The 21,039-nt window shown below is 42.7% G+C and overlaps 1 protein-coding gene across 1 annotated transcript in view; it reads right to left on the bottom strand.

Annotated features, from left to right (window-relative positions):
• LOC119650210 overlaps positions 1-21,039 on the bottom strand; it is a 27,536-nt gene extending 6,497 nt beyond the window's left edge. The window contains exons 1-6 of the mRNA XM_038052775.1: positions 20,699-21,039; positions 10,483-10,778; positions 3,074-3,190; positions 2,832-3,020; positions 2,345-2,726; positions 1,217-1,942 (exon numbers count right to left, since the gene is read on the bottom strand). Of these exons, the coding sequence (XP_037908703.1) occupies positions 1,217-1,942; positions 2,345-2,726; positions 2,832-3,020; positions 3,074-3,190; positions 10,483-10,778; positions 20,699-20,810 (1,822 nt within the window). The 5' untranslated portion in view covers positions 20,811-21,039. The remainder of the gene's footprint in view (positions 1-1,216; positions 1,943-2,344; positions 2,727-2,831; positions 3,021-3,073; positions 3,191-10,482; positions 10,779-20,698) is intronic.

Genomic DNA, 21,039 nt, shown 5'->3' with positions numbered 1-21,039 from the left:
GTAGAAGGAACCCTCGAAGCATGGTAACGGACTGCGGACTATTCAACTAGCAGGGTCACACGAAATGGTTGTTGAAAGTACCTGGTTTGCGCGGAAAGCGGTCCACAAACATACGTGGGCCTCTCCAGACGGGACCCCTTTCAACCAAATTGAACACGTGTTGATCGAACGCCGCCACCTCTCAGCCTTGATGAATGTCAGAACATATAGGGGGGCCAATATAGACTCAAACCACTATCTCTTTGGCATGGTGCTCCTCTTTAACCTGGCCCTCGAGAAAGTGATTCGTGATGCTGATGTAAATGCAAGAGGTACGATCCTCTTTAAGTCCACCCAACTACTGACCTATGCTGGCGATATCGACATCATGGGAAGAACCACCCGAGACGTACAAACTGGCGTTATCCAGATCGAGCAGGCGGAGATCTTGGGCTGCACATCAATGAAGGCAAGACAAAATATATGGTGGCAACGTCAGCACCGAAAACGAACCAACCAACAACATTAAACCGCACTGGTCAAACAGGAAGAATAAGGATAGGAGAAAACAACTTTGAGACCGTTGATAATTTCTTCTATCTAGGGTCGAAAATCACAACCGATGATGAAATCCGCGCACGGTTGTTGTCAGCCAACAGAGCCTACTTCCGCTTTCAAAAACTGTTCCGCTCGAAACGTCTCACCACAGGGTCAAAACTCTTACTGTACAAAACAATGATCTTGCCAGTCCTCATGTATTCCTCGCAGACTTGGGTTCTTAGCCCCCTACATGAGGATGGACGATTCCGTAGCCTACACAATGGCAAAATCTATTAGCAATACCATGACCGTCAGGTTGTGGATAAAATCCGGGTCAATAGGTTACGGTGGGCGGGTCACTTAATCCGTATGGATGAGAATGATCCCACCCGGAAAGTCTATAAGAGCAATATCGATGGTAGAAAAAGAAGACAAGGCACACCCTGTCTAAGCTGGCGCGATGACGTAGGCCAGGACGCCAGGCAGCTTTTAGCGACATCGAATTGGTAGACCTCGGTGCAAAACCGAGATGTCTGGAGTTCCTTATTAAGGCAGGCCTAGACCGGATACCGGTTGTTGCGCCGTTGATGATGATGAGAATGCAAGTCTGACTCGATATTAATTACATCCCAGAGGAAAAGCTTAGCCCTAAGAGGGTGGTACACTATATAAAACATATTCTTAATCTTAAGCTTACCTCCAAGTAGTTCGAACTCCATTCCTTCAGTGTATGTTGTATTCATCAAAATAATATCCTCCAGGAACAGAGTTCCATTCTTGTCGACATACCCTTTATAAACGGAACGCTCAAATACAGGCATGGCTGAGAAATCAGGAAATTCAATTAGAACCTCGGCACTTCCCTCAAGATCGGCTCTCGATATTGCAACAACTGTCAACTGAATATAAGACAATGCACGAAGTTCTGTTTCATTGAAGGGTATAGTAAGCTCCAAACGTAGTTCAGTCCTGGATCCTCTTATTATAAAATTTTCGGCATAATCACCTCGAATCAGGACCGATTTCACATTCGACCCCACATTACCATCAAAGTGAATACCTTCGAAGATCAAACTACTGTCCTTGTCAATTCTTCCGTAGTATACAGTCTGACTGAATTTGGGAATCATTGGGAGGAGTACTGCAACTCCTGCATTAGCTATTTCGATACCCTCGCGGTTTGCTGAGAGAATAACAAAAAGATATCGACGATCTTGAAAGTTAATGTCGTTGATATCACTGAAAAAATCAATTCGAATAAGAGATTCGTTGTTTGAGACTCTGAAAAGATTCGCATCAGGGCCTGATAGGGTGAAAACAATCTCAGGAGAATAGTCCTCGAAATCATATGCTATATTTTCTATTGATAGATTGCCGAATTTGTCTAGGCTCCCGCTATAGTAATGCTTGTTGAAACGATGCTCTGAAAGGAGAAGTTGAAGGGATGATAAAAAATATTTTGAAGCTTTGAAACGGATAAGCAGGAGTTGTTTAGAGGTTAATTTTTTCTTTGCCAAAAGTGAGGTAAGAGACCAACTATAAATTTTTGAATTAAAATTTATTAGTCTTGGAGCCAAAATCGTATATCAAGCAGCAAACAAAACTTTTTTATTTAGAAAAAGCAGCGAAGAAAAGCTTCTGAAATTGAGCGTACAAAAGAATATCGGGTGAGGCTATTAAGGCAGGCATTAGTGCAATAATCACTGATCCTTGCTCTGTAAAGGGAAATCTTTATTTTCATGCGCAAAGCCAAAAACATAGCATTGTCAATTATTGCAAAAGCGAAAAGCAGGGCAAGATTAGAAACATAATTTCAATAATATACCTGACGACTTCTGTGGTATCTTCACAATAACCGAGCACGATCCATCCATAGTATCATTTCTATATGCAACTACTGCAAAACTAAAGAATGTCCTTTCTTCAATATCTTCGTCCACCAAAGGCCGAGCCAAACTGATTCGAACACGATTGTTCGAAGATGCTAAGTCAAAAAAGTACGCATCTTCTCCGCTCATAGCAAAATTCACGTCAGAAGTCCAAGTATCCAAGGTTAATACTAAAAGTTCCAAGTTCAGATAAAGCGTTTCGTTCAGGCTCCCTAAATAAACGTTTTTCTCAAAACGAGGTGGAGGAGTGAATGTTATGTTTTTATCAGGAGTTATCCGGATGAGGGCTGTCGAACTTCTAGGAGGCTGGCCGTTATCCTGGAATGAATTTTCAATATTGATAATTTATCCACACTTCCTTATATTGACAGACACATTTGAAAAACTTATGATTTTAGGACCAAAGGGTAAATGCCTACTTACCGTAGCGGTCAAGGTAAACTCAACAGGTTGAACCAGCTTTATCAAAGGGGCTGTCAACGTCAACATCGAGTAAAATGTTTTACCATCACTTCCAGTTTCTGGTTTAGTGCTGACTGCGACAATTCCCGCGAAATTTGTTGAAAATGTTACTTTATTGTCAAAAATGTCGATATCCCGAGCAGATACTTCCTAAAAGGAAAAAGGGTTCGGAAAAGATAGGAGAAAGTAAAGCCTACGAATACCTCTAACACGGTTAGATCGAAACCCCGGTACAATGGCAATGGTATGGAAAAGTTGTAGAATGGTTTCGAAAATTGTGGGTCGTATAAGTTTTCTTTTTTGATGTTTATCCGGAATACCTGTAAGTAGAAAAGACGGTAAAAAAAAATTGTGTAAAGTGCAAAACTGAAGAGTTTGAGACCAAACTTGTCAAGGCTCTATTTCATGTAATCATCACTTCGATTGGTAGACTTGGGCGCATAACTGGGATGTCTGGAGTTTCTTACTAAGGCAGACCTAGACCGGATACCGGTTGCTACGCCGTTGATGATAATGATAATAACTGCAAATATTGTTTCGAACATTTTTGAAAAATAGCCCAACCTTCATCAAAGTAACGCTGATTTGCTCGAAATTGTTGACTTACACGATAAACCTTTTTAGAGGTTTGAATAAATTAATAAACACGGGGGTTTTCTCTTCCCCACCAGATCAATGGATGTATGAAGCCATTACGAAAAAGTTCCTCAACGCTTTCAGAAAATCTTGGAGACCAGAGAACGATGCGATTTCCAAGATAAAGGCAAGGGATAAAAACATTATATTTTCTTCAGGAACCCCGTGAACAGCCAGGATCCAAAATCAGTGAGGTATGTAATCCTCAAGCCCATCTTTCTGATGTAGCTTCCTAGGAAAGTAAGCTATGTTCCTCCACACAAAATAAGAAATATCTGAACAGAATAGAACATTTTGCAAATAAAATGATGGGGAGTCTTCAAGTAGCAGCAACGCAGCGTTCATAAGCGTAAAGAGAGAGTCATCGAACAAATAGACTAATCGGAGTTCATCTTCGATCCACATTAGCGAGACCGCAAAATGGACATTCCAAATCTCAAAATTGCTCTTCAGATGTTGTACTTTGGCTTTAGCAATGTAGTTTTGCTCAGAACGTCAGAAACTGCACCAAGCCCTCCAACTGGGAAAGGCACCTATTTCGGGAAGCTGGACTCATTCATCGTGGACATCTGCAGCAAAAGGTTGAGACACCGGAAGACTGAATTCTGTACCATGGCAAATAATATTGAAAGTGAGAGGTATATTGAACCTGCACTCAGTATAAACTAGTTCGCAGTGCTAGGCACGGCTCTGTTTATGGTCTTCAAATAAATCTGTAGCCCAAGAAGACCGTGGGATTATGCATATTCGGGAGGTACTCACGTTAAAACCCAAGACCCTCCCCAATTGATCCTGATTCAAGTTAAACCTCTGGGAAGTTCCGTCCCCATGTACTCGAAGAGGGCGATCAGACCCGAGTCTAGAGCGGCGCACATCTGTAGTGACGAAGCTTTACTGTAGGTCATCTAGTACCATGGGAGCAGGGACGGCCCTTTCTATATTTTCCTGGAGAATTCATGGGGGATGTGCTCTTGGCCTGGTTACTTGCAATTGGCAATTTTTTGGGAGTTTCACGTTGGTTGTGATTGTGTCCAAATCGCAAGCAGAGCTCCTTGTAGACTCAGACGTGGAGTTGTCCAACTCGAGCACCGTACCTTTTAGTTGCGACAGGAGTGCTAGATGGGTTTCGCATCCGCTGGCATGTATTCTGCGCCTCAACTCAGTCTAAACCAGTACCGCAATATCAGTCATGGCAGGACTCTGCTTTTGGACTGCAAGTCGATCCGTGACCAATGAAATCCGCTGGATTAGGTTTGCATGGCAGCTACTCACGTTGAACCCCCTGGCCCTACCCCAATTGGTCTAGTCCGCGTCATTAAGTAGCTTTGTAGTCGTTTAAAGGATATTAAAAAATCTTGATTTAGTTGGGGTTGAGGGGTTTTATTGCTGTAAAAATTGAAACAGCAGATGGTGTCCTAGAGGATATCAGCTAGACTGATGTAATAAGAGGACAATTGCTGGTGAATTTTCGCTTACATATTATTGACTGTTTCCTACAAATATCTTGTTTGGCTGACAAATCAGTCTATATCAATTGCCATGTAGAGTCCAAAGCTTTCCTTATGTCAAGGAGACAGGCCATTGTAGGTATATTGTCATTAATTCTGAACAAAATGTCGGTTTTCAGGACTAGTTTCATGACCCCTTGGAAGTTCAGGATAGATGTATTTTTATCGCAGTACTCATATACCATTGGCTTGATAGTCCGCTCAAAAATTTTGGCGAAGGCTGGAAGTATAGAGACAAGCTAGCCGGGTCATTCCATTTTTTTTTTCTTTGCTATATCTTATCTGAGAAGACTTCTAGATCGAAGGGAATTGGGCCCCCGATGACTGTGGAGTATTTCAAGAGGATTTTGGGGGCGATCTTGTCAAACCCTGCCGGCCTTCTGCTCTTGCTTTATTTTTGATAAGCATTGCAATCATTTTGCGGTTGACGAAATGATTAGTGGGATTGAACCATTGAGTCTGTTTGTGGGGAAGAAGGTACTGGGCAGGTCCAGTCTGGCTGGTTTTTTGAGAGTAGGATAATTAGTGTCTAAGGAAAATAATTGGCACATTAGCATCAGCTTCAAAACTTCCTCAAATACCTCCTCGATCATTTCAGCATATTACCAAACCGCACCGTGATTTGTATCGTTAGAGTCGCTGATGCTGCGGAGTTGATGAATTGATTTATGAGCCATCATATATATGGTTTCCAATAACCGGTATCCGGTCTAGGCCTGCCTTAATAAGGAACCCCAGACATCCCGGTTTTGAACCGAGGTCCACCAATTCGATATCCCTAAAAGCTGTCTGGCGTGCTAGCCTACGCCATCGCTCCATCTTAAGCAGGGTCTACCACGTCTTCTTTTTCTACCATAGATATTGTCCTTATAGACTTCCCAGGCTAGATCATCCTCATCCATACGGATTAAGTGACCCGCCCACCGTAACCTATTGAGCCGGATTTTATCCACAACCTGACGGTCATGGTATCGCTCATAGATTTCGTCATTGTGTAGGCTACGGAATCGTCCATCCTCATGCAGGGGGCCAAAAATTCTTTGGAGGATTCTTCTCTCGAAGGCGGCCAAGAGTTCGCAATTTTTCTTGCTAAGAACCCAAGTTTCCGAAGAATACATGAGGACTGGCCAGATCATTGTCTTGTACAGTAAGAGCTTTGACCCTATGGTCATCGTAGCTGTTATCGGTTGTGATTTTCGACCCTAGATAGGAGAAATTATCAACGATCTCAAAGCTGTAGTATTTATTCTTCCCGTTTGACCAGTGCGGTTTGATGTTGTTCGTTCTTTGATTTTTCGTGCTGACGTTGCCACCATATATTTTATCTTGCCTTCTTTGATGTGCACCCCAAGATCTCGTGCCGCCTGATCGATCTGGATGAAGATATATTATACGTCTCGGGTCGTTCTTCCCATGATGTCGATATCGCCAGCATACCCCAGTAGTTGGGTGGACTTAAAGAGGATCGTACCCCTCGCATTTACCTCAGCATCATGGATCACATTAAGGAGGACGCATGATAGGGCATCCCCTTGTATATTTTCATTAGTTCCAACAAAACGTCGGTTTTCAAGACTAGTTTGGTAGCCACTTGGAAGTCCGAGATACTCATATACCATTGACTTGATGATAAACAAACTATTTCAAGGTTGGCAATGTGGATTAGTAGGATTGAACCATTGAGTCTATTTGTGAGGAGAAGATAGGATAATTAATATCTAAGGAAAATAATTGACGCATTAGCACCAGCTTCAAAATTTCCTCATATACCTCCTCAATTACTTCAGCATATTACCGAACCGCACCGTCATTTGTATCATTAGAGCTGCTGATTCCGCAGAGTCGGAGTTAGAGCAGTCTGGCTTGATGAAGTGATTTGTCAGCCATCAGATATATGGTTTGCATTCAACCCTGAGTTGGGTATAGTGTGTCAACCACGCCCACATTGTTTGCGGTTACCTGAAATACCCCCCAGCTCCCCACACGACTTCCCGAGACACTCGCACTTCTGCTCTACTGTTCTGCGCCCTTAGGGCGACCCACTCTTGTAACTCTTCACTGTCGCCTTCAGGTGTTGACAAAGGCTTGGAGCTTTTGAGTAACAGTGGAGTTCACTTTCCATGCACTACTCCCATATAGTAACAATGAAAGAACACTAGTACAGAACAGCCTCAAGTTGATCTTGCTGTTGAAATAACTGTATTTCCAAATTTTAGGCAGGGCAACATAAGCGGATCTAGCACTGTTAATGCGTCCAATTCGTCAGCAGAAACCACGCTTCCTAGAAATACAAATCGGTCGACCCCTTCCATACTCTGCCCATTGATACAGACAGGGAAAAAGCAATAGCCATTCAGGCTAGCTTTGTTCGTGTTTACCTTCTCTACTTGCCTCTCATTCCAAATTCAGAGCCATTTTGCCAAGGTCCCGGTGAGAGAGCAAACAAATGTCAGCCATCAGATGGCGAAGGGTCTTAGAGGCGTTGGGCGAATGGCTCGATGGAAGAGTTAGATATCAACGACACTGTGGTTACTGATGCCAGAGACGATTTCAAGGAATAGAAAGGTGTTAGAATTCGAAATTTATCAGGAAACGGCCAAGTGTGGATGGATGTCCCTTACATTGTAATTAGGGAGTTCCAGTCTGAAATTACAAATATTAGATTCAACAGAAGAGCACTATTTGTGAGTTATGTTCACTTAGGAATAGTTCGAGTTCCTGCTTACGAGCCCGATCGATTATAGAGTTGTTGTTCAACTCAATGACCCTAATATCCATGATTGGTTGCCATATGGTTGATCATTGTGTTGAACATTATCATGAACTCGGTTGGCCCGGGATGGAGGCGGCTTTTCTTTCGGCGTTCCTAATCGCCATTATTTAATAAAGGTGGAGCACTTGCGGTAGCTAGCAAGGTGATCGCTTGCCCCACAATTTATGCTCTTGGGACTTTCATCTGGTGTCCAAGAAAACTGTGTGTGTGTGTTATAATCTTTCATGCAGTGGAAGTTTAGTGTCGCATGACCGAGTTGCTACCAGTTTTTCCACTTCGCGCTCGAAGCATATCAAGGTGCAATTTATCACTTTTATTAGGGTGAAATCATCGATCTCAGAGGCAGCATCAAAAGTCAACGGTCCTCTTGCTTGGCCTTCGATCTGAGAAACGGTTTGCGGATAACACGCTACAAATGCCTTGGGTTTTCATATCCTCGACAAAGTCTTGTCAGGGTAGGGGTCATCCAGACCATGAATAATTAGTGACGTGGTTTTCTGCGAAGGGAGAGTATATGTGCGAAACTTCGCCTTGATCTCCACGAGAGGATTTTTCATCGCGATGTAGTCACGCTTAAATTTTAAGATTACTCGGTGATTTGAGCTTCCTAATTGGATGGTAACCTTCACAACCCTGAAATTCCCAGCGGACTCGACTATAACCAGGGTATATGTGGTTGTTGTTTTTGAGATCTTCATTGCAAGAGGATCTGCTCTTGCTAACAGGTTCGGCTCCAGAATTGACACAACGTGTCTGTTTTTACGATTGTCTCAGAATGAATACTCTAGGGACTTATTCTTATTTAGGGGCCTCAGTAGGTCTTCGTTCTTCTTAGAGAAACTATTTCATCGTTTATGTTTGTTGACTCCCCTTAATGGTATCGTCAAAGTCACGGCCTGCGTTAGGCACCTGACGGCTGACGACTAACTTCATTCACTTCTACTGGAAAGTAATAACTCAAACTTCAATCAACGAGCATAGAAAGCGCAACATTATAGACGACATACCACCAATTTTCCAGATCTCCGAAGCAAGGAGACCATTTGCACTTTATAAAGTCCTGCAGTAAGACTTGGTAACCATTTGATTTTACTCTAAGAATTTATATTTCAAACAGATAGAATAAGCTGCCAATGATTGGGAAATTCAAGGCATTCTTAGTCCACATTCTATTGGATACATGAGGGGACGACAAGGCTATCGTCTCAACTTATCAAAAGAGAAGACGGATGAGACTTTGTTGCCACATCTACTCAACGAGTTCACTAGTTCATCTAGCTAACCAACGCGGAACATAAGAGGAATTAAGTCTAGTAGCTGCGAAAGTTCCCTTGATGTGTGCATCTGCCTGACAAACAGATGGCCGTCCCAGCGGATGTTCAGACCATCTTCACGTGAATATTGTTGGACCAATGCACATCTCAAGAGAGTATCGACACGTCCAAATAATATCGATCGACGCAGAGGCTAGCCAAAAGCAATTACAAGAGAATTTCAAAGCTCAACTATCAGTAGTACACTCCACGTAGGATTATTTATCCTTTCAACATAGATCTCTTCAAGGCATTATTGCAGATGATACTGTGACAATCACTCAGCGTCAAGTAGAATGGTTGACAGGCATTGATAAATAAAAATAGTGATCGGTGCCACAGTTTGAAAGAATAAATTGGACTACAAGCGCATAAACTCCTGTACAATGGAGTTCCTAGAATTCCTTTTTTTATGAAGGCACACATACGTGTTTGTACGCGTAGGCAATATAAGGGAGCTATTAGAAGGTCATCGCATTCAATATAGATGTCAGGGCAAACCCTAATCTCATTGAGGTTATCCTGGTACTGGTAACAACTCAAGCGCCAATTCCACAGACATCTACAACACATCCAAGATATTTTTTTTTTCGAAAAAGGGGAAGCCGTAGTTCCAGCACTCCGCATTTTGTACTAACCCTTTTAGACAAACACAAACATCCATGACTAGAGCAGGGATTCGAACCCGGGTAGCGACGTCGAGATTTTGACTAATACCCCAACCATCTCGACCATCGTACCTTCAAGTTAATGCTACTCAACGGGCAATAACTAGAAAAGTTTCTCTTGCATTAAGGCTTAAAAAATCAAAGTTCTTCAGCTTCAATAACTACTTTATTCCAGAACCTAAAAACACAAAAAAAATCAATATTCTTAATCCTGTTTCCAAATTCCTTTCTCAAGAGCTACAGAGAAGCTCCAGTCAGAAAAGCAATATCCTTTTTGGTGCGCTGCAAAAACAAAATTGATACCAACCAATTTTCGAGATTCCAGGTCCTTAAGAGGTGATGAGGTATGGAGGAGTCCAGCGGAAAGAGCCAATCAGGGTTGACCGTTGCCGGAGAGATAAGGGCTGTGATTCCCGTGGTTAGTTTTATATTCTCAAAGGTTGAATGATGCGCAATTAACGTTTAATCTTTTGTAATAAAGGAATCTAAAGAAAACCCGGCAGCTGCTTGTTACTATCTATGATCTGGTAGGCTGAAACCCTCATTAAGGATAGTGGAATTAAACTTTGCACTGAAATAAAGGACGGCGTTTAAAACGTCAACGGCGTTGACCCTTATTAACGTTTATTCCGCATTATTTTATTACAGATATGTTTCATTCGATTAAATATGAAATGCTCTTTTTTTTAATAAAAATGTATTTTTCATACTCACCAAAATTGGACGCGACTGATCCTCGCATACTAGCGTGACTTGTAAGTTGATCCTTGAGCTACTTTGCTCCTCAACATATCTCCTAAAACTTGCAGTTGTGTAAACCTCCAGAAGACCTCTCGCATATCGTGCGTCAATGTAGTTCTCTGCCCAATTATTATTTGAAGTCGTTAGAATCCTTTCAGTGCCCGTCATTTGAAACGATTCAATCACCCCATAGAAGGTTAAGCTTAAATCCTTGTTGAAAGTGTAGCCATATTCGAATTGAGAACTCGTTATGTTTGGACTGGCACATTCTGAAAAAAAAAGAGTGGTTTATTATTAATACTTTTTTTGGTGATTTTTAAAACAAAACCGTGTTGAAATCGAAATTCATTTTAAATTTATCACATGCAATTCATTAAGAAATTATTGAACCTGTTTTCACGAAATTTGATAAAGCCATGAGAAAGGGATATGTCCTTTTCGCTCTAACTGTTTTTATATTGTCTTCCAAAGAAGATATTAGAATCAACAACCTATATATCGGTCCGATAAAACTATATATAGTCGCCATTCATCCCTTGGTGGAGTATAGTGCGTCAACCACACCTGCGCGCCATCGCTCGCGGTTACTTAAAATGCATTTCAGACCCCCAACGACTTCCCGAGACCCCCGCACTATTTTACACCGAATATAATAATGTGGGGTGGCAAATGAAAGGTCTTGATTAGTACTTTCCAAATCAGGTCTTAGTTTTGTAGCCAATTGCGAAACGGGAGATTGAGGTTGTCGTTAAGGGCTCACTTAAATCAAGGGGATACACATGAGAAAAATTTGAAAAAAATCATAAAGATTCCTCTATATGACGTCCGGGCTCCAAAAAGCCTCCATACCAATATCTGCTCAAATAAAGCTAATAATAACATATTAATATATATTTAAAATTTACTATGGAGCCGCCTACTGGAAAGTTTGGTGGAAATTCTACTATTATTAACAAAGTTACAATCGATCAAAGTTGCAAACGTTCAAAGTTTATACCCTACGGGCTATGTATAAAGGAAACCATCGAGTACCCGAATATCATTACATCAAAGATTAACAACACCTTTCATACCTGAAGCGCCGAGTTCCCGGTTTCCCACTTGTTCATCTTTAATAAAGAAACAGAAGACACACGTAAATAGTAAATGACCTTAATGTATAAGAAAATTCCCACACATAGTCAAAAACGAAAGGAAGAAAAAAATACAATCGAAGCAATTAGGTTGCGAAGATCCTATTCAAGGTTGAAACGCAGTTCCTTATTGGACGCGGGTTTGACCTGTGAAAAAAGGCAACTTATACAAAATAAGACTCCGAACTCCAAAATAAGCCTCCATCCTCCTACATGGAAGACCAAAGTTACAAGGTCACCAAAGGAGCCTCGCACAGGATGGACTTTACAACGACGGACCCGGCAACGACAACGATTCCCGTGGAACGTGCGCTCCCCTGTACAGACCGAATGCTGCTTAGCAGTCCAGGGACCGGTTTCCTGGAGAAGAGCCACTACAACATATATATTGTAACCGCTCCCCAGTAATCTATACGCTCGGAGTAGGTTTCCTAGTCAGCCAAAAAATGAAAGCTACTTTTATCGGTTTTGAAAACATAAGCGAAAGGCTATGGACTCTGCGTTTGCGAGACAAATTTAGAAATATAAGCCTCATTGACGTTCACGCCCCTACAGAAGACTCTGCAGAGCTGAAGAAAGATGCCTTCTACGAGGCAGTCGAACGGACCCTCCAAGCTTGTCCCAAGTTAAACTATCATAATCATACTTGGGGATTCTAACAGTCAAGTAGGGAGTCCATATTCAAGCGATCCTGACTACCATTGTTTACATAAAAGCACAAATGATAACGGAATGCAAATTATAGAGTTAGCAGTATCGCACGAAGTTAATTTGGAAGTACCAGTCCAAATTGAACGATTTTCAACCAAATTCATCACATATTGACTGAACCCCGCTACCTTTCAACCTTGATGAATGTCAGAACATATGTGGGGGCCAATATAGAGTCACACGAAATGGTTGTTGGAAGTACCTGGTTTGCGCGGAAAGCGGTCCACAAACATACGTGGGCCTCTCCAGACGGGATCACTTTCAACCAAATTGACCACGTGCTGATCGAACGCCGTCAGCTCTTAAACTTGATGAATGTCAGAATATATAGGGGGGCCAATATAGACTCGGATCACTATCTCTTTGGCATGATGCTCCGAGCTCGAATAACAACACCACCTAGAATCCCCTCTGACAATCAGAGTGAACACTGAAGCCATCCACAACACAACCCTCCGCGACACCTATAAGAGGGAAAGGGATGCCGCAATAACTGCAGTCAACAGAGGACCTGGAGATGAAGCATCAACAAATGATCTTCACAATCACCTGAAGAACGTTATCATGGATACGGCCACAAGCATACTTGGCCCCAGCCGCAAAAGGAGTCGGAACGGCTGGTTTGACGATGAATGTAAGCTAGCAGCGGAACGGAAGAACGCTGCATACCGAGTAATGTTGCATTCTCATAGAACGCGGACACGCGCAGAGACTTATCATGAACTCCGTCGAGCGGAGAAGCGACTTCACAGACGGAAAAAGGAAGCCTGGGAGAACTAACAAGTCTGTAAACTCGAAAAGTACAGGGAGCAACCGCACCAGGCACAGTAGGCGGAAGTTTTACCAACAAGTCAGCAGGATGAAGCCTTATACACCTCGATGCTCATCCTGCCGAGACAAAGAGGGAAATCTGATTTCCGACAGAATGGGCATATTGGAGCGATGGGTTGAGTATTTTGATGAGCTACTGAACAACCAGAACATCGGCGAGTTGGAGGTCCCGCCAACTGAAGACGACGGACAAATACTGCCACCACCAAGTTTAGGAGAAACAGTCCGTACAATTCATCGGCTAAAAAATGATAAGTCGCCAGGAGCCGATGGAATTACAGCCGAATTGGTTACATATGGAGGCGACCAGTTACACCAAGTGGTTCATCAACTTGTGCTCAAGGTATAGGACAGCGAATCAATACCTGATGATTAGCAATGAGGCATTATCTGTATCATACATAAAAAGGGAGATATCACACAGTGCAGCAATTATAGAGGTATCACGTTGCTGAGTACCATCTATAAGATATTCTCCACTATCTTGCCAGGCCGGATAGCCCCATACGCCCAGAACATCATTGGCCCATAACAAAGAGGGTTCACTCCAGACAAATCAGCAACAGATTAGATTTTCTCTCTGCGGCAAGCGATGGAAAAACTGTTGGAATATGGACAACAGTTGCACCATCTATTCATCGACTTTAAAGCCGCCTATGATAGCATAGCCAGGATAAAACTGTACACGGCCATGGGAGAATTCGGTATCCCGACGAAATTAATTAACAACGGTCTACGACAAGGGGATGCGCTATCATGCATCCTCTTTAACCTGGCCCTCGAGAAAGTGATCCGTGATGCTGAGGTAAATGCAAGAGGTACGATCCTCTTCAAGTCCACCCAACTACTGGCCTATGCTGACGATATCGACGTCATGGGAAGAACCACCCGAGACGTACAAACAGCCTTAATCCAGATCGAGCAGGCGACACGAGATCTCGGGCTGCACTTCAATGAAGGCAAGACAAAGTATATGGTGGCAACGTCAGGACCGAAGACGAATCAACCAACAACATCAAACCGCACTAGTCAAACACGAAGAACAATAAGGATAGGAGAATACAACTTTGAGACCGTTGACAATTTCTCCTATCTAGGTTCGAAAATCACAACCGATAACAACTACGATGATGAAATCCGCACACGGTTGTTGTCAGCCAACAGAGCCTATTTCAGCTTACAAAAACTGCTCCGCTCCAAACGTCTCACCATAGGGTCAAAGCTCTTACTGTACAAGACTATGATCCTGCCAGTCCTCATGTATTCCTCAGAAACTTGGGTTCTTAGCAAGAAAAATTGCGAACTCTTGGCCGCGTTCGAGAGAAGAATCCTCCGAAGAATTTTTGGCCCCCTACATGAGGATGGACGATCCCGTAGTCTATACAATGACGAAATCTATGAGCGATACCATGACCGCCCGGTTGTGGATAAAATCCGGCTCAATAGGTTACGGTGGGCGGGTCACTTAATCCGTATGGATGAGGATGATCCCACCCGGAAAGTCTATAAGGGCAACATCTATGGGGGAAAAAGAAGACTAGGCAGACCCTGCCTAAGATGAAGCGATGACGTAGGTCAAGACGCCAGACAGCTTTTAGGGATATCGAATCGGTGGACCTCGCCGCAAAACCGGGATGTCTGGAGTTCCTTACTAAGGCAGGCCTAGACCGGATACCAGTTGTTGCGCCGTTGATGATAATGAATATAGACTCATACCACAACCTAACAGATGTTCTGGAGATAGAGCATCAACTAATGCTCTTCACAACCACCAGAAGAGCGTTACCATTGATACGGAAAAAGGAAGCCTGGGAGAACCAACAAGTCTGTGAACTTTAAAAGTACAACGAGCAGCCGTACCAGACGCGCAAGTTTTACCATGAAGTCAGCAGGATGAAACCTTACACACCTCAATGCTCATCCTCCCGAAACAAAGAAGGAAATCTGATTTCCGACAGAAGGGGATATTGGAACGATGCCTTGAGTATTTTGATTAACTGCTGAACAACCAGAACATTGGCGAGTATGAGATCATGCCAACTCAAGACAGTGAACAAATACTGCAACCAACAAGCATAGAAGAAACAGTCCGTGCAATTCATCGGCTTAAAAATTGCCAGGAGTCGATGAAATTACAGCCGAATTCGTTTAATATGGACCAATTATACCAAGCGGTTCATCAACTTATGCTCAAGGTGTGGGACTACGAATTAATGCCTGACGACTTGCAACGAGGCATTGTCTGTCCCATACAGAAAAGGGAGGTATCACCCAGTGCAGCAATTATAGAGGTATCTCGTTGCTGATAACCATCTATAAAATATTCTCCGCTATCTTGCTAGCCCGGATAGCCCCATATGAACATCATTGGCCCATACCAAAGAAGCTGCACCATTTGGCCATTAGTTACACCATTTTTCATCGACTTTATTCAAGACCGAGACGGTACATTACAGAATACAGTCGGAGGCAATGTGGTCAGTATTGCGCTCGCCCGAGATTATTACCCTGATTTGACTCAGGTACTCATTCACAGCTGAGTCGACTGGTATCCGACGTCAAATCACGATACAAATCCCACTGCCACCAGCGAGATTTGAACCGCGACCTTCCATACGATAGCCTTGTGCTCTAACCACTCCTCTATCCGGATACCTATGACAGCATGGCCAGGTTAAAACAGCACACGGCCAGAAAGAGAGAGAGAGAGAGAATTCGATGTCCCGACGAATTTGGTAACACTGACTAGGCTGACCCTGGCGAATGTGCGAGGCTAAATAAAAGCAGCAGAATCACTCACGAGACCATTCAACATCAACAACGATCTAAAGCAAGGAGATGCCCTATCATGCGTCCTCTTCAACCTGGCCCTGCAGAAAGTGGTCCATGATACAAGAGGCACCATCTTCTTCAAGTGCACCCAACTACTGGCCTATGCTGACGATATTGACGTTAGGGGAAGAACAACCCGAGACGTACGGTCAACCTTCATCCAGATCAAGTAAGCGGCGCGGGATGTTGGGATGGACATTACTGAAGGCAAGATAAAGTACACGGTGGCAATGTCAGCGCCAAATACCAAATAGCCAACAACATTGAATCACACTGGTCAAACGAAAACAATAAAGATATGAGACTACAAGTTTGAGACGGTTGAAAATTTCTCCTATCTAGGGTCGCGAATCACAACCGATTACACCTATCATGAAATCCCCGCACGGTTGTCGGCTGCCAATAAAACCTATTTCAGCTTACGGAAACTGTTTCGCTCGAAACGTCTCACCATAGGGTTACAGCTCTCACTATACAAGACAATGCCAATCCTTATGTATTCCTCGGAGATCGGGGTTCTTAGCAAGAAAAATTGCGAACTCTTGGCGGCGTTCGTGAAAAGAATCCGCCGAAGAAGACGCCAGACAGCTTTGAAGGATATCGAATTGGTGGACCTCGCGCAAAACCGGGGTGTCTGGAGTTTCTAAGGCAGGTCGAGAACGGATACCGGTTATTGCCCCGTTGATTACGATAATAATTTTAGAACGGGATGCAGGGATTTACAGGGTTCAACGCCTAGGAAAGACAGAAGCTCATTGTGACGTCTAGGTAGCTGACCTCATTCACAGTGGAAATGAAAGTATCATGGATTTTGAGGTAATGTCTCTCCTGGCGTAATCTTCATGTCGTCGCGAAACAAGGTGGCTGGAAGAACTAAACTTTGGAGAATGCCTGCTGGACATGGGGATGAAAGGTTTTATTCGATGTTGACTTACCTTTTCCGCCCATCTAGAAAGCTAAGGATTAGTTTACAGAGGTGCGGATGAAGGTTGAGAATATCAGAGAGCTTAAAAGCGAGCGCGGTCTTGGAGGCGGACTATGGTTGGGTCGTTTTAATGACAAATAGCAAACTGGAAGCCAAAAAGTGCTCGTCGATAAAGAACTTAACGGTCCGCTGGAAGATCCTGATGGAGGAAGAAAGGAGAGAGATAGGCATGTAGCTATCGAGATTAAAAGGGTTTTCATTCTCTTGTTTTTTATGGGGTAGGAGCTATACCAGCACTCTTCTAATCAGTTGGGAAATGGGCCTTGAGGAAAGCCAGTCGATAATCGAGGAAATGATGTTGTGAATGTTTGCAGCACATTCTTTCGGGACTCTGGATGGAATTTTATTGGATGATGTTCGATGTAACAAAATGGATTGGGGGGATGGGTGAAGAGGTTAGGATTTAGGGGCGGTGGAAAGATGAGATCAATTGATGTCGGGAAATTGATTCGTGGACCTGGGTTACGAAAACCGAATGTGCAAGAATCAATGGTGTGCTTGTGTGATGCTAAGATGTTAGCCGGGTAGGAAAATGGTTTGGGATAGCTTCAATCAGTTACTTGCATACTTGATGAATTACTTCAGTGTACTGGCGAACCCTTCAGTGAATGGTAATGCCGGCTACCAAGCTGCCGGATGGGAGCAGGAATGGATCAAGTCTAGACTTGAAGATTGGGTTAATGAATTTTTAGTTTGCCTTTTGGTAATCCACAACTGAGAGGCAGGACCGACAGCTCTTTCAGGAAGTTTAACATCAAGGATTAAAACATCATGGACATTGACACTGATCACGGTTTTCAGGAAACGATATGTATGTACATATTGAAGTTGGGGTTAACAGTAATGTTACCAATAATGGTGAAGTGGTTCACATGCAAGTGATAATAATCTTTAAAGCAAGTGGGAAGGGCTGAGCTGAAGTGGGATAGACCTGTGCTTAGATGAATGTTTGCTAGAAAACGGTGAAGTCTTTCCCCATTCTGATGGGACCAAACCAAGCCCATTTACGTAATTTTGCGCCTGCTCCGGTGTTTTGGAGTATTCGCCCAGACCACGAACTTGGTCACATTTGACGCAGCGGTAGCTTTAGCAAGTTGCAATTTGTTGTTGCTGCTTATTTTTAATTTGTTCGAAGCTAACAATGGTAGCATATAAAGCTTTAAGATTCTGAGATGTGTTTTGCAGAATGTGGAGTCAAACGTCACCAGCTAAAGGTCCAATTGTGTATTCATTGTTTTTTTCCTAGGTAGCAAGGAAGGGTTTAACGCCGGACGTCCCCTATACCTTCAGTTCTTCATCGGTTTGTTAAACTGAGAAAGAAGAATCAAGGCCTCAGATGATAAAACTGGTCGTTTGTCCGCAGGGAAGGGTATCAGTGAAGAACTCATTTTGGTGATGATTTGATAACAATTAGCCGACTTTTCAATTAGGTAATTATCGGAAAAAGCACGAAAATAGTTCTGTATGATTTATTTGAAATCATTCGGAAATTTTACTACAGCGAGTGGCCGAACTCTTCGACCCACCTTCTTGCTCTTTGTCACTAGCGGTGGTATTGCTCTGACTTTTGCAGTGACCTCTGCACAGGGCATTTGCTCCATTTTTTTTTTTAGTTTTTGCCCCAGAGTAGCTGACATCGTTTGAGGGTTGGGTCCCTCAAACGTCTGTCTAATTATCGCTTCAAGGGAGACGACAGTCACTTAGAGCCCTCGAATTTGCAAACAACTTCAACTTTCACCGAGGAGGTTGCATTAATTCTAAGGCGATCTAACCCCATCGGCCATCCTAAGAGAATGAATTCCAATGCATGGTATAATCGCGTTTCTTCAAGTGTTAATTTTTTTTTACCAAATATAGTCATGTGGAGTATCAAATGAAAGGTCTCGGTTAGTACACTCCGAACTGGTCTTAGTTTTGGCATTTATTGGAAAGATTGGGAATTAGGGTGCCGAAAGTGGTCACTTCTTTCACGGACCCATACCAAAAACTACCCAACCGAAAAATCAGAAAAAGAAACCAAGAGGCTGCCACTATATGGTATAGGCCTAGACCTCAAAGTGCCCTTCATACCGATATCTGTTCAAATAAAGCTAATAATACTATAACTATATTACTATTATTTTTAGCAATTGACTGCAAAATCCCCCTTATGTTCATCCTAATTGCAACAATGTACGCTATAATATAGAGCATGACCCTACCAAGTTTGGTGGAAATCGCAATACTGCTAGCAAAGTCATAATAGGCCAAAGTTGTCGCCTCTGTGCAAATTCAAGACTTTGAATGTCAGTATCACGTGAAAGTGGATATTCTCACATAATATATGCATTTATTACGTGCTACGTATTAATGGGACAAATCTTCACTCAAATGTTTTTATAAATGAAATACACAAAACATTTCATACCTGACGCGTCAGGCTTACGGTTTCCCGACTGTTTGAACTAATGAAAAAGAAATTTATATGAGCCATTTGCACATTGCTTTTGCGTGACATATTTCGATACACGGTCTATGCCGACGGGTAATCTTTCTATAATAACACTGTACAGAAAAAATGCGGAAACTGACATGTCACTCTAGGGATTTAATTATAATAATCGGTTGAAGAATAGAGTCATTTGAATCTTGGACTTGAAGCGTGTTAGAGCAAAACTGGGATGGTCGAGTTAGTTCGAATTCCGGTTAGTCATGAATGTTTGTGGTCCCCATTGCTCTCCACTGGATTTACCACTCTGGTTTTACGCAAGCAATCATTCAGAACCGTATCTGCCGATGTCTAACATCCAGCCTATAGTACGTTTCCCTCTGCCATCAACACGATTTTTACTTCGACCCAGACCCGACCCACTTAGGATGGATATAACCCAATGCGTGAGATACCCCTTCAATCCAATACCGGTCAAGGCATCCTTGATGGCGTTGGAACTAAGTTTGTTAAAAGCTCCCTCTATATCCAAGAAGGCAGCTAGGATATACTGCTTGTACTGCAGCTACTGCTCAACCGTGCCAATTACCTCGTGGAGGGCGGTTTCAGTGTATTTTCGTTTGAGGTAGACATGCTGGGACTTAGAGAAAGCCACTCTTTCCATAATCGTCCTTAAATGAATGTCCAGGACGCGCTCTAGGGTCTTCAACACGAAAGAGGCCAGGCTGATTGGTCGAAAGTCCTTCGCGGACCCATGACCGCGCCTGCCCGCTTTCAGTATGAAAACCACTTGTGCGCGGTTCCAGGACTGTGGTACGTATCCTAAGGAGAGGCAGCTCCGGTAAATCTCAACAAGCCACGGCACAACCCTTTCCTGCTGCTTCTGTGGCATGACTGGCATTACGCCGTCTGGGCCTGGAGATTTATATACGGAGAAGCTGTTTATAGCCCAGCCGATCTTATCCTCGGTAAGTACTATTCAATACAAGACTTTGATTATGATCCCCAAATCAATCCCTGTCCAGACAAGATCTGCCTGTATGGCAGGCACTCAAGTTAAACCCCCAAATCCATCATATAAGTCATGATCGGTTGTGTCATGTACAAACAGTACAACTGAAGTGAATCTATCCTCCTTTTTATCAACAAAATTTTGGCCCTTGTTTGCAGAGCTTCTAGCTCCCATTCTTTCAAAATCCAGCGTTTCCTTAAAATGCTCAACTCATTGGCGTTGAAAGAATATCAAAAACTCAACAAAAAAATACTAACTTTGTGAAGCGGTTATTCCAAGGAATCCAAATGCCAAAAAAACTATGAACACTATTTTAGATTGATTTCCACATCCAAGATCACCTGGCATGATCACTATTTTTAGTTTCATCTTTCAAATGTAATTTCACAAAAAGATTCACAAAAATAGTAAAGCAGTTGATTTAACTTATTTTCCGATCACATTACACCCAAACTAATTTCATAATCATTTCACCAAATCAGTTATAAAGTTGTAACTATTTTAAATACTCTCTTTCAGCACCGAAAGTATCTTTAATTTCGAACTTAAATCTTCCAGACAATTCGACGTTTTTAACTAAATTTTTTCTAACCGTTTA

This window comes from Hermetia illucens, chromosome 2, assembly GCF_905115235.1.
Source record: "Hermetia illucens chromosome 2, iHerIll2.2.curated.20191125, whole genome shotgun sequence".
In the NCBI taxonomy this organism is placed as follows: Eukaryota; Metazoa; Arthropoda; class Insecta; order Diptera; family Stratiomyidae; genus Hermetia; species Hermetia illucens.
This window is presented reverse-complemented; position numbering and strand designations above follow the sequence as displayed.